Source organism: Mirounga leonina, unplaced genomic scaffold, assembly GCF_011800145.1.
Source record: "Mirounga leonina isolate KUSES-001 unplaced genomic scaffold, KU_Mleo_1.0 Mir_53, whole genome shotgun sequence".
NCBI lineage: Eukaryota > Metazoa > Chordata > Mammalia > Carnivora > Phocidae > Mirounga > Mirounga leonina.
Window position 1 is genome coordinate 25,231,160 of NW_023270807.1, and position 15,398 is coordinate 25,246,557.

At 36.5% G+C, this 15,398-nt stretch overlaps 1 protein-coding gene across 1 annotated transcript in view; it reads right to left on the minus strand.

The window, feature by feature from the left end:
• The window catches only part of LGSN (lengsin, lens protein with glutamine synthetase domain), a 29,660-nt gene extending 22,954 nt beyond the window's left edge, over nt 1–6,706 (minus strand). The window contains exon 1 of the mRNA XM_034991884.1: nt 6,663–6,706. Coding sequence (XP_034847775.1) covers nt 6,663–6,692 — 30 coding nt within the window. The 5' untranslated portion in view covers nt 6,693–6,706. The remainder of the gene's footprint in view (nt 1–6,662) is intronic.
• Between the last annotated feature and the right edge of the window lie 8,692 nt (nt 6,707–15,398).

Sequence of the window (15,398 nt, forward strand, 5' to 3'; positions counted from 1 at the left end):
AAGAGAAGAAGCTAGAATGTTAGAAGGAGGAAAGAAGAGAAAAAGTAAGGAGGAAAGGAAAATTCGGGGGAGGAAAGGACAGAGGAATTTCAGATGACAGAACTGAGCCTCAGGACAATTAAGTTGACCCAGTAGGTGGCAGAATCTGAAAATGAAACTAATTTTAAATCCTTGATCTTTCTTATCTCTTCTGGATAAGAAAGGCAGCCGGTTACGGAGCTTCCAATTTTCTCTGCTAGGTGGGAGATGCTCAGACAGTATACATCTGGAAGACTAAAGCTTTAAGGAGAATGGAAATGGTTTGCCGTCATCCTAGCAGAGAAGGTGAAAAAAAACAACTCAAGGAACAAAAGTGTTCAGTGCCTCACAGAAACTGGAGATTTTTAAGTTACAGTGGCATCAATCTGCACAGGTAAACTATTTTTCAAGCAGCAAAGCTCTTTCAGAGAAGTGAAAAGCACAGGATTGAGGTTTGGTGAGGATACAAACTTAGGAAGACAACAACAAAAATAAGTTGAGGATATTTGCAAGAAAGACTAAAATAATGAGATATGGAATCCAAGACAGATGGAATAGGAAAGACTGACAAGGGGAACCTAGTTAAGGGATTGGAGACCCCTAGAAGGTAGCATATTAGATGTATCATTGAGCTGAACATATTGACTAGAATAAAATAGGAATTGAGTAAATATTTTCTAATAAATGAATGACAACCAAAGCCTACCATGTTGAAATATAAGGCCAGAAGGAAATTTTGACTCAGATCTCTCCTTCATGAATGATTCAAAATGAAATATCATTGAATGTCCAATAGGATTTGATGATAACTCAGTAGGTTGATGTAATTAAAACACTTTTCCTAGATAAAATATTACATGGACTCCCTCCGTTTTCTGAAGAAGAGGTAAGAGAAAAAGAAGCACTGCTGGTGACAAGTTGCTCCACAGTGACTCTGTCCCTTTACCCCACTAATTCCACCTTTCTTTCAAGATTTTTTCACTGTATTTATCCTCAAAGCCACACCTTATCTTCAAGGTTATAATTACTCCCTTTAAGACATAAACAAAATCTTATTTCCTATCTTCCTCATAGCATAACTAAAACATGTGATATTTCAAATGAATTTTCTAAACTTTAAGGAACAATATAAACTAAAATTAAAAAGAACCAAAACTACAAAATATTTCCTTTCTATTGTCTTAGTAATTAAATATGTTTTCTTCTATTCTGACCTGTTCCCTGTCTTACTCAAGACCAGTCCAAAGTATTCTCCTTTTTAGTTCTCTAGTTCACCAGCCAGATAAATAAGAATCACTTGGAAGCTTATTTGAAAACTTAGAACACTTCTTTATGGCCTAGTAAGTGATTCACTCCTTCAACCAAGCTGTTTCTGCAAAGTCACCTTAGTCTTACACTAAATTAGAGTCCCTGAGATCATTAAGGACATGGACCCAAATGACCACCATTTCCCAACTTAAAGAAAATAAGACACTCTTAGGGAGACATTAACCACAGATCTACTTATCCCTAATACTAGACCTTCATCTGCATATTTATAAAGAATTTTAATCCTTAAACTGTATTGCATTTTAGGAGATTCCATCTGAATACATGGAATTTCCAGAGATTTTTGTTATAATTTACTCTTTATTACAAATGTAATACTCTTCATTGCAAAAATTCGAAGGTCAGAAGCTCATAAAGTAAAATCGAAAACTTAAAAAATAGTAAGAGTCCTCTGTTTCCCTCTAACCTTTAGATTTTTGACAAGCAAATATTTTCAGAAAGAGTTGTTTCTACTACTCCAAGTAACTCTTATAATGGTTCTTTTTCTAATATAAGTTCTTTAATAATTGTTCCTAGTAATGATTTAACATGTCAATATTGATTGGGACTAGACATACTTTGAAATATACCAAAAAGAGAAATTGAAGAGAATAGATACAGTACATTCATACCCCTTGTTGACAGGTGACCTACTGGGGCCATCCTCTGTATGAAATTCATTCATTTACTCAACAAGTACTTAGTGAATATCTAAAAGAGGCCAGGCATATAGGTCTGGATGCTCTGTGAGAGATAAAGATGAGCTACTTGTTTTTCCATTGAACATAAATATAGTCCATGATAAAAAGTGGTATGGGTATATCATATGAATGAGGAAAGTACTATGGAACCATCTTCCTGAGGAAACAGCTAAGTCTCTGAAAGTTGCAGTAACTCCTCTGACTTCACACCTAGCAAGTAGCAGAATCCAAATGTGTAGTTGCAAACTCTTCTTTCATTTTTTCATCCTATTTACAAAATGTACAGGCAATAAAACATTGAAAACTAAAAATGTTGCTTAAAAACTAAATATTGAGCAGTTTTATATAAAAGGCAGCAGGAAATTCAAGTGTTTTTTTTTAACTTCACAATTCAACATAGAGTTCAGTAGCATCCCTATCTTTTGAGGTAAAACTAAGCACAGAAGGTAAACACAGATAAATTTCTTGGAAGTTACAGAGAAGCAGAGTTTTACTTAATATCATGGCTAAAAATGGGATGGGCTATTTGTATATGGGTCAAGCTTCTCATCCTCGAGCACATCTGTGGAAGGGGTAGAAGGATTAGATAGTCAAATGTCAGGAATGACCTAGAGAGTTTCCATTTCTTCCACCACATATGCTCACCACTTTTGCAATAAAATAACCTAGATCCAAGTTAGTAGGTTAGATGGAACCTTGTTCCACCTATTTACCCACCTCTACCCAAGAATTATAGAGGAGCCATCATTATAAAGAGCTTCTATGTGAAAGAAATGTCACAATGTAAATAATGCAAAGAGCTCTGGATCTCACTTCCATTCCCAACAAGATGGCAAAATAGGCAACAGCAGCAACAAGCCTGAAACAAATCTCGCCTCTGGGGGTAAGGCAATGCAAAATCTGCAACAGGACATTGTATATGAGAAAAGTGTGCATAGCCAATAGTTTCAGAGAGGGAAAAAATGCTTTATAAACGTCTAACACCATGTTATTTTCACAATATGAAGCTAAATAACAAACGAAGCTAAAATAATAAAGGATTAAGAATTTGGCCAATTAAGGCGCCTGGGTGGCTCAGTTGGTTAAGTGACCGCCTTCGGCTCAGATCATGATCCTGGAGTCCCGGGATCGAGTCCCGCATCGGGCTTCCTGCTCGGCAGGGAGTCTGCTTCTCCCTCTGACCCTCCCCCTCTCATGCTCTCTCTCTCTCTCAAATAAATAAATAAAATCTTTAAAAAAAAAAAAAAGAATTTGGCCAATTACCTGAACTTGGTGCTAGCACCGGCTTTCTTTTTTACTAAAAAAGAAATCTCCATATTTTCCCAAAAAATGAAGATTTTGTCTCAAAAATATCAGTGTAAATAGGATCCAAGTAATTTTTGAAGGTTTTGTGATGGGCAGAAATGCAACAGATATGTTTCAAAGGTGAGAGAAGAATTATGGAAAAATTTAAATATACATATAGTATATAATATATATTTATGGCAACGATTTCTATAATACAGTGTGAAATAAGATCCAAGAACATTATAAAACTGTCAGTGAAGATATCAGCTAATAGGCTGCTGCAGATAAAAATATTGGGGCTCATCAAAAAGAATATTTTAAATGTGACAGCAGAAGGTGTTCCATCTTTAAAAAAAATATGATGTGCTTATGGCTAGAATACTAAATATAGTTCTAGTCACTGTCCATAGGAAAACATTAATGGGCTAGAAGTGAATCAATATGTGTTTATTTATATAAATGTATACCACATAGAATTGTTATTATTATCACACAGAAAGGCAAATAAAATTCTACTGTGTGAAAGAAGAAGTGCAGAACTCTACAAGGCTATAAAAATGAAAACTTAGGGGAGAGATTACTGGTCATCTACAACATAATAAAGTATATATGATGAATAACTCCTGTTATTCACTACGTTCTGAGCCCTATTCTAAGCACTGACCACATATTAATTCATTTAATCTCTCCACAAAATCTCTTGCAGTCGGTACTATTAACGTCCAAATGAAGCACAAAGAAATCCAATAATTTGTCACATCTCACTCAGTAAGTAGTCGAGCCAAGATTAAAACACGGGCATTCCGGTTTCGAGGAGTATACTCTTAACCACTGCATGTGAAACACAGTCCTAATTTTTAACATTTAGAGAGGCACTTCAAGGGATATAGATTCGAGGTAAATAAAAACAAATATAAAATGAACTAAAAACCTTGAAATCTGAAAACAAAACTGAATTTTAAGAGACCAAACATGTATAAAATATAAAAATAGAATCAGGAAGTCTTTATAGAGTTGCACAGACAAGCATAAAGCAGGGGAAATTTGGGTAAGTTGCAGTAGGGAAATCTCTAGCCTTGAGTCCTACTTCTAGAAAGTCAGTCATAACCTCCCCCAGAGCTGCACTTAATGACTCAACACACACACAAACACACACGAACACACACACACACACACACAGATGATACAGGCTACAGAGCAGAATGAACCTCTGGTCTCACCCACATGGGATGCATTCTTCCTGCAATATGGAAGCATCACCCCTTTGTGTCTACCTGTGTAGGTATTTTTCTTTGTGTCTACCTCACCGATATTGAGGCATAAGCATCATCTACAGGGCAGAGAACAGATCTTCCCCAACTCGCTTGGCAGTATCACCCAGCTCAGGACCACACACAAGGCTTTTGATAAATAGATTTTAATTATTATGATGCTGCCATTTCCCTCAATTTGCAACTTCATACACACATACGGTCTACTTTTGGGAATAAGAATGTGTTTTTGATCTATTTTCTGTTCACTACTGCTAAGAATTTGGCTGAATACAGGACTTTATGACATTGTTTTCAATAGAGAATCTCAGTAAAATATTCTTTAGGGAAATACCAAATCTAAGATTAGTAACTGTTCATTTTCGCTGAAGATTCTACCGAGGAATTTGTTCATGTTGGGGAAGTAATCATCCTGGGAGATTTTCTTCACACATACAATCTGCCCTTTTGATTCATCGAGCCTTTGTTCAGCTGCTGTGTTTTTTGCAGTTAACCTCATGCTGCTCACGGCACCAGAGCATCTGGTATGGAACAAAATCATTGTCCTGTTCCAGATATTAGTTAACTGGAAATGGAATGTCACACACCATCTTCCTCCCTCCTCCTATATTCTTTCTCTTCCTGAGAATATGACCCTACACAGGGCAGCACAGGGGCTATTCAATGGAGAGTTGGGTCAAGTGGACACCAAGGCTCACTTTTATTATATCTATTAAATATAATGTTCTATCCCAGTTATCAAGGAATTTTTCCCCAAGAGACAGACAGGGTTTGTCTCTTGCTGTGAAAATTGTGTACTTTAAAATCACACTGCTAGTTTTTCTACTCTCCAATCAACATCGGTCTAGACTGGTCTTGGGAGACTGTGACTCTTAAGGATTTTCACAAAAGCTGGGTCACCTGGAATCCTTGGCTAAAACTACAGGAGGTGGGGATAGGAAACACAGTTTTGCCATTGGCTCACGAGTAGTAAAACCTAGACCAAGAAGAAGTTGAATAATTAGACACCAATATCTCAAAATGGCAATAATGTGCATACTAATTACTTTCTCTAAGCCATCATTTGCAGCTACAAATTTACTTGCAGATAAATTCATTCGATTAAACAAACAAGTCCGTCATTTGATGCCTTTGACAACGACAAGACACTGCTGGACGAGCCACAGCTACTCCCCAGTGAGTCCCTTCTTCACATACTGTTACCCAGTTTCTTGTGGAAAGTACATTTGTTGTCTCCATCCCAAAGTGCACTGCCCATGCTAATTATACGTAGCAGTGACCCCATTCTTCCTTAATCGTCTAGATGTCTTCTCCACTAGATGGAGGAGTGGGGATCAGGTCTCTTCTCTCTCTGCCACTATTTCAAACAAAGGGCGTTGTCTGCCACTGTGCTTTGCACATAGTAGTTTTGCTTCTTGTATTTTATTTTCTTAATTTCATCTAAAGAAAACCCACATCCTCCCAGACTCGACCACAGCATGCCTCCCAGTCTACATTTCAGTCTTGCAGAATGGTCTGTCAGAAATACAAGAGTAGAAGCTGGGTACATACACATTAAAAACTAGGAAGAAATGCTACGTGTTGCCAACTGAGTATTTTAATATATTCAAGAGCAGTTGAGAGGCTATCACTATTTAAAATGCCAGGCATTTCAATTATAATTTGAAAATGGGTTCTCACTTTTAGCCACTTAACCTCAAACCATTTTTATTACAATGAGACAAAAGCTTCAAGAAAAACAAAGATTGTGCTCTTAATAACAACCAAAATAGGCATTAAAGAATTTTATAGCATCCTTATGCTTCTGAAACCCAGTGCCTAATGAAGTTATTTTCAATGATCTTTCAAACTAAGTGAGCTGTTCTAATGCAAATTCTGAATTTCACTTTTATTATATTTATAAACTCAATGCTTAGTAGAGGAGACAGTTTCTTCACAAACTTCTCCAAAGCAGACATAAAGCAAGTATAATCATGTTGCCCTTATTCATACTGGCACACAAATAGTTGACAGAGAATAATAAAAAGCTTTGCTGTCAGTATTTTGGTAAATAACATTTTAACTATTAACTTCATACCTCCTGCAGAAGGTCCCCTTCATCATTCATCTCACACTTTTTTATTTAAGTCGACTTTGGAAACCACAGTATCCCCCAACAAATGCATTCAACATGTATTTATATGTATACCTGAAACAAACACTGCAGATGATGAATTCCATGGAGGCTCTTTCCAGAGGGACCTGGCAGGTAATAAAAGATAAACATCAGACTCTGATGTGTCATGCCCAAAGCACAGGATGCTGGAAATGCACCAGAAGAGTCAAATGACAAATGCTCATTTATGCCTGAATCTCTACAAACAAAGGACACTACAATGCTTAAAACTGTGTTGATTGACTTTTTATCCAACATACTGAATTTTGTTATATAACAATTGTATTCTAGAATAAAATCTATTGTTAGACTCAGATGATGACACATGGATTAGACAACTAAGCAATCACGGTCCACAGCAAAACACAAATGGAAAAGGACAGCTGTACATGACCCAGATTTGTACCAATGGCAAAAACCCATTCATTTGTAATTCCCATTTTTCTTTTTTCCTTCTTTTCTAGGGTCCCTTCTAAATTAATTCCCTTCATTATATAACCACAACCATCTCTCTTTAACCTTTCTAATTCTACAAACGTCGGTCTCCAACAAACCCCAGCCCTTCCCAGCTGGCCACAAGGAACATAGAACCGTCTACATGTTGCCCCATGTGGTCCCAGGAACAACTCCAACTCAGTTGGAGGAAACAGGGAATGCTTTCTCAAAAAGAGTTTGAAATTATGCTTCTGCTGCCTTCAGCTGTCACTTCAAGTTGGTGGGGGAGGGTAGAGGATTTTTCTAAATCAAATCAAATCAAATCCTCTCTAAGTATTTTCCATGTATGAGTGTACAATCTCCATAGCTGATCACTTCCATCCTGGACTTTGGCCTGAGGAAGCCCAGGTCAGCACCCCAGCCCATCAGCCAGAAAGAACCCATCTTGTTCTATTTCCACAATTGCATAGTTATTATTTTATGTTTGTTGTAATCAACTCTACTATTCCCTTTGTTTCTTTGCTCATCTTTCCACCTGTCTCCATCTTTGTGTCTCTTTTCTACCTTATACATTTCAGTATCTTCTCAGTTTAGCCTCTGTGTCTACTAATCAAACCATAATATAGAACTCAAACACACTGTTTATAATAGTTGCTATATTGCTGACAAATTTTGTTCTCTGTTCTTAATTACAAAACTTAGTATCTAAAAAGCTTTTGGTTTCTCTCTTAAAACTTAAAAAATCAGGAGTGCCTGGGTGGCTCAGTCGTTAAGCGTCTGCCTTCGGCTCAGGTCATGATCCCAGGGTCCTGGGATCAAGCCCCACTTCGGGCTCCCTGCTCCACACGAAGCCTGCTTCTCCCTCTCCCACTCCCCCTGCTGTGTTCCCTCTCTCGCTGTGTCTCTGTCAAATAAATAAATAAAAAATCTTTAAAAAAAAAACCTTAAAAAATCAAATTGGACCTGTTTACCTCATTACTTTTGGTTAATTTTTCATAATTTCATCCAAATCCAAATGCTTGATTTTCTTTGTAAACTTTAATAAATCAAGACAAAGTAAAAAAATTATAGCTGAAGTTTTCAGATAATCAATGTTATTTATATAAAATACAACAACCTGCATACTGTTTATATACATAACCACACCCACTTGCTTTAACCTTCCGAATTCATAATTACTTCTAATTCTAATAAGTAAGATAAAATGAAAATCTTGTCATATCATAAAACAGGGAGTCAGTATATTTCTGAAAAATAAGTCAGATCAATAGTTAAGTCTTACTAAGTTGTTAGAACTCCTTTATTATTCTTTTACCAGAGTTTTCATGTCACATGCAGAGTAGTTTTATCTGTACAATAGTGGCCTGAACTGCACACCATAAGTCAGAGAGATCTCAATTCAGATATTCTAATTTCCAGTGACAACTTATTCATTGAGCATCTTTCCAATTCTGTTGTACTCACTAGACTTGTACATCATCTCCAACCCCCCAAATTGTCTTTAGACTCTCCTTACTCTAAACCTCAAGATTAGCTACTTTAACAAGTCCCCTCCATGACTTCTTCCACCAGTCTAAATTAAGATAATTTATTAAAGTATAGAATTGTCTTTTGGTTTGTCTTAAGGTCTTACATCACAAAATAAATAAATAAATAATCTTACATTATTCTTATTTGATGCATGATGATAACGGTTTATGCAAGAGAGACAATATGAGATTCAATCAATGAATGTGTACTCAAAACAAAGTATTGATCCAAAATCAATAGATTGGCTGATAAGTGTATAATTACATGACTTACTAAAAGAATATCTTTAAATGAGTACTTCTTTTTAGAGTACTTTATTTCAGCTGACTTTCATGACTAACCAACCAATTTTTTACTTAATTGTTTAAGATAAAAGATCTCTTTTGTCTTTATAAACTTTTCTTTAAAAGTGGATGAGGCCTTTTGGAGACAGATGTCAGATATAATACGTGAATTTACTTTTGCTTGTTCAAAAAAGAAAAAAGAAAAAAAAAATCTAACTAAAGGGCATAAGTGAAAAAGAAAGGAAATGGGGACAACAGAAAAAAGATTTGAGTAGTAGAAAGCACATGGACAAATTGTAGCAAACCTTTAACAAACCACCGAAAGCTAATCCAAAATAATCAGTGAGAAAAGTCAAGAAACAATGCAGTGTCATTGTAGAATGTCCCAGAAATAAGAGAAAAAAGCAAAGAAATGAAAGAATAAGATCAAAGGGACTAAAAAAGAAAAAGACGACCAATCTAGAAGGTTTGACATATGAATAATAAGAGTTTCAGAAAAAGAAAAGAGAGAAAAATAGAGGGGAAGGTATCTTCAAAAATAGTCATTTCCCAGAATTAAAGGACATGAGTTTCCAGAATGAAAGGGTACACTGAATAATTAGCTAAATGGATTAAAATTCATACACATCAAGACTCATTATCATAAAATTTCAGAACTCTAACACATACTATGTATGAGGAATCCAAAAGAACCCAGACTTCTTAATAACAACACTGGAAGCTGGAAAACAATGGAGAAAAGATTTCAAAATTCTGTGGAAAAATACCTAACTCATAATTCTATACTGAGTCAAAACTATAGAGCAAATGAACAAAATAAAGACATATTTCACATACCACTCATATACCCTTTCTTGGAAAACTAATGATGGATATGATTTTCCAAAATAGGAAACCAATACAGAAGAAAACCAGAGATCCAAGTAACAGCAGATCCAACATGGGGGAGAGTATAGGGAATCCCCGGGAAATTGGTAAGGTAAAATCTCAGAACGACATCTGAATATCAAGAGTAAATTCCTGTCAGATATTTTTACAGTGAAGGCTCAAAAAATAATTTTCAAAAATAATAAATTAATAAAATACCTCTGTGTCTGAATGTTTGGGGAAAAATTGAAACTGAATTTCTAATGTATACATAAAATACTTACACATAAGGAACTGGAAAAAAAAAAAGACAATTATTAACCTCACAGAAAAGAAAAATGATACGGGCCAGGAAAAATAATCATGTAATAATACCACATGGCTCAACTGTGGATGGCTTTACATAATCATGGTAATGTAAATACTAAATTTTTTTTTAAAGATTTTATTTATTTATTCAACAGAGAGAGAGAGAGCTTAAGCAAGGGAGTGGCAGGCAGAGGGAGAGGGAGAAGCAGGCTCCCTGTTGAGCAGGAAGCCCAAGGCAGGGCTCGATCCCAGGACCCCGGGATCATGACCTGAGCTGAAGGCAGCCGCTTAACTGACTGAGCCACCCAGGAGCCCCTGTAAATACCAAATATTGATCCTAGTAACATTACGATTTTTATTAGGACAACTGTGGGAATTGAAAGTGTGCATGTGTATTTAGGGAGGCGCAGGGAAAGAGAGCTAAATCCTTGTTTATCCAATGTGAGCAGTCCATAGTTAATGCCAAAAACTTAAAGATGAGTAAATAGTAATATAAGCAAAATTTTTAGAGATACTGAGTTAAAACAGAAAGATCCAGCTAAAGAAATTGAGACTAGATGTCTTGGGAAGGGAACAGAAGTGGGATGAGGAACTGCTTGACTCTTTAAACCATGGGCATACATATCCTTAATAAACTGAAAATTAGTGTGTTTGTGGGGGGATGAATTGCTAGTATTTTCTCTTCAAAAAGCAGTTCTTTCAATTGCGTTTACTTGATTTTTCTTTCTCTTCTTCTTTTTTTTTTTTTTTTTTTTTTTGGTTAAGAGGTCCTATGTAATTTCTTTATATACAGTTAGTCACTTTATCTTTTCACATAACTTTATATAGTGTTTTCCATATCATGGAGTATTTTACCTGTCTTTATATCTCCCACCTAAGCTGTGAATTCCTAGAGGTTTCGATCCTAAAGTTAGATTTGTAACGCAAGTACCTGAAACACTGCCTATTTCATAATAAGAGATCAATACATTTTTGTTGAATAAATGATGAGGATGAGAAACACTGAATTTATTATTTAGGGAAAAAATATCACACTTCTATTATGAGAATTAAATATATATTGTCAAAAAAAACCCAAATTGTCTCTTATGCCGTTCTAAATCAAATTTTTATGATGACTTAGTCTCAAGTGATAACCTCTATGCTCCAGGCATTCACTGGAGCCACTGAAGTTATCATGAGTGCTTTCTTTCTATTAGATAAAAGGACTGAAAACATCTATTGTCAGACATCTTCACCCAGAAGTGACAATTTGTCATGATTATGGTTATGTTTTAGGTAAAGTCAAAGCCCTTCATACAATTTATATGCCAAACACTTGAGTGTTCTCTGACCAGGTTGCTACTTTAGAAAATAATGTATATTATTTCAGGTTTGTTGAGACTCATTTTAGGGGCGCTCGATGAAGAACAATTCACCTACTGAACACAACATTCCCACCAGATTGCCTCCTCAATAGTAGACAGAGTTAAGGATAAGTTGTACCTTCTCTTTGAATCTAGATGACTTACGAATAATTTTTTCTATAAAATAGAATTATAATCTATATACAAAATATTTTAAACAATAAAGATATTAGACTCTAACAGGGCCCACACTCATTTGAAAAATTTGATTTCTGTTGTGTGCTGGCTGTTACAAAGGATGGCAGGGATAATCTAAATGGTATATATCTCATGTCCATGGCTATATTTTATGTTCTATCACAAACAAATTTCCGATGGCATCATAAACTTTAAAGTAATATGTCTTTAATTAAGCAAACATACTTTAGAAAAAGAAGCAAAGGAAAAAAAAAAACTTCCAAAAATACTTTTTTCTTTGGCCCACTAATTGAGCTTCTTCAGTGAAAGCCCTTTTGCCTAGATAGTGTGTTTCAGTCTCTTTTTTTTTTATGTTATGTTAGTCCCCATACATGCCATCATTAGTTTTTGATGTGGTGTTCCATGATTCATTGTTTGCGTATAACACCAAGTGCTCCATTCAATACGTGCCCTCTTTAATACCCTCACCAGGCTAACCCATCCCTCCACCCCCCTCCCCTCTAGAACCCTCAGTTATTTCTCAGAGTCCATCGTCTCTCATGGTTCATCTCCCCCTCCGACACTGGGGAGGGTATGTGCTATGGTGAGTGCTATGAATTGTGTAAGACTGTTGAATCAATCTTTTTACTTTGGAACTGTGACCCAGATGAAGCTGGGTTGTACACATCCTTCCTCTACTCCAGTTGTAAAAGCTTGTAATTATGACAAAACCTTTAGGAATTTTACAAATTTTTATTTTTATTTTTTTTAAAGATTTTATTTATTTATTTGACAGAGAGGCACAGCGAGAGAGGGAACACAAGCAGGGGGAGTGGGAGAGGGAGAAGCAGGCTTCCCGCCGAGCAGGGAGCCCGATGTGGGGCTCGATCCCAGGACCCTGAGATCATGACCTGAGCCGAAGGCAGACGCTTAACGACTGAGCCACCCAGGCGCCCTGGAATTTTACAAATTTTTAACACTGCTACAATATTATAATAGACAAAATAAGATACACTTATATAGTTCTCTGTGTGTACAGGCGAACATCTAAGTGCTTTACAGATACTAACTCATTTGATCTCCCCAAAATTAATGAGGTACTCTTATTACCCCCATTCTACAGATGGAGTAACTGAGGCACAGAAATCTCAGGTATCTTGCTGAAGCCCCATAGCTTAAGTGCCACGGGCAGGATCTGAACTCTAATAGCCTGACCGCAAAAATCCACACTCTCAACCACACCGGCAAGATGGGAAGGTATTCAAGCTTAAAAGAACACAGCACCCAAGAAAGCATAAATAGATGCATATATATAAAGTGAGGAAACTTGAATAACCCTTGTCCCTTTGCATTTATGCAAGCCTGTCAGGAGCCATAGAGGTTAAAGGAGACTCCGCTGGTATCCCCTATTTCACTTATACATATTCGTGTGTATATATTTCGTGTTATGTTGGAAAATTCTCAGGATTTTACTAGTACACATATTCATCCCCTTATTTGATGCAGGCCAGCACCTACATGGTGAATAGCTGCATCACAGTTAACTCTGTAGGCAGCTACCATAATCACTTGTTGTGCCTGGATAAATGGTATCTAACCAAATCTGTGATATGAGCATGAGATACATTAAAAGTCTTACTGTTATAAAATCAGTGTTCAAGAAACCAAATGTTAGTAAAGGGTTTGAAGAGATAGATGGGAAGAAACAATGAATCAACCTAAGTCCATATTCAACATTTCTCATTCACAAGCACTTGTTCAATACCTACTATATTCAGGGACTATATCAGGCAAATGACTATGGCCATTGAGCCATGAATGTACGATTCAAGTCTTTCCCCGACCCCTCTTCTGAGACAACATATGGGAAGACTGTTCAACTCGAGTACTTCTCTTGCCCAAAAGAGGTAATCTAATTGAGTGGATCCAGAGAAGAGTGGCTAAATGATTAAAGGAATGATGGGATTCATTTTATGAGAACAGATTGCAGCGGCTAAAGTTTACTAAGCACCACCAAGAGGAAACAGTGGGTTGTTTACCACTAAGTTACTGCCTTCTGATGAATTATTTAACAGGACTGGAGGAGCAAAGGATGCAAATTAAGTACAAGATTAAGCCTATTCTTTCATTGTAGAAGAAACAGTGGGAGAAAATGAAACCACAATAATTCTGGTTTTATTTCATGTTTATGTGTATTATATGTTGCAAAACAATGTATGAGACCCAAAGTTCTTGCCTTCCCAGCACTGACTGCTAAAGAAATAGGATAAAACATGCCCAGTGTGACTAAGGGCCTAACTGATTTGTGAGAATAATAAATGTGTACAGAGAAGAGAATAGTCTTTCGAACCACCTCCCTCAATCACAAAATCATAGTTTAGGGTCAGGAGTCCTTAACAACAGTGACAGAAAGGTACTCCCACTTTATCTTTCTCCAGATTTGTGGTGGTTCTAGAAGGTGCATGGGCTTGCTCCTCTTTCCTATGTACCCAGTTGTGACAGACAAGCAGAGAACTTGCCATTGACACCCTTAGTTGAAGAGAATGTGGCCAAACATTGTGAAGAGTAATATTTGGGCTCTCTCAATAGTTCTGGAACTCCTGATCACAACATCTTCTGGTAATCCCTTCCACATACCCAGCCCCCTCCTCTCCCCAATTCTGTTCATTTTCTAAGGAAACAGTCACTGTTTACAGGATTGAGATTTAAATCTCAATTAAAAAATTAGTTTGTGTAGAGCTGACTAGAGGATCACTGATTTCATGAATGAACAGAAACACACATTGTAGGGGGGCGCCTGGGTGGCTCAGTCGGTTAGGCAGCCAACTCTTGATTTCGGCTCAGGTCACGATCTTAGAGTCCTGGGATTGAGCCCCATGTTGCATCCACTTCTGCGCTCAGCAGGGAATCTGCTAGAGGATTTTCTCCCTCCCTCTCCCTCTGCCCCTTCCCTGGTTCACACTCCCTCTCTCTCCTTCTTCCTCTATCTCTCTCTCTCCCTCTCAAATAAGTAAATCAATCTTTAAACACACACACACACATAGGCAGGGAATGGGAGAATTTTTGTTGTTGCTGTCCTTTTCATTTGCTCTGGTGAATTGGGGGAATTTCTCCTATCACCTGACCCTTCTATAAATTCAATTAAGCAATAAGTACAAAACAATGCCACGCCCTGAAAAAAGTACATGACAATTATGTAGAGCTGATAAAATAAAAAAGTAGTTCAAAATCATTTTAATACAGCATTTTCCATTATTGTTCATATATTTAGCCAAACTCTATAAAGTTAAATGGAGTCAATCATGAATATAGGAGCATGAAATCTGAGTTCCAAGGCCCATACGGAGCTTGCAATCACATATAATGAGTTAAAAATTACTCCAAAACAGCCAGAGTTCTATTTAGAAAAAGAAGGGGAGTGTCACAGAATACATTTTTATAACACCATTGATTTAATAAATTTGATAGTTGGTATTATCCATGTTTTCTTCTCTTACTAATGACATCCTTCCAAGGGCTGGAACAGTGCTTAAAATGATTGGGAATTCCATAACCTTTCATTTATGTAAATATGTCAATCAGTATTTACCATATTTCAAAATAGAATAGTAATGAACCTAGTATACATTAACATAAACAATTTATTCTCCAAAGCATAAAAAAGTAATGGAAGCTTGACACCATTTTACATTTTTGCAGATCTTTTTAAT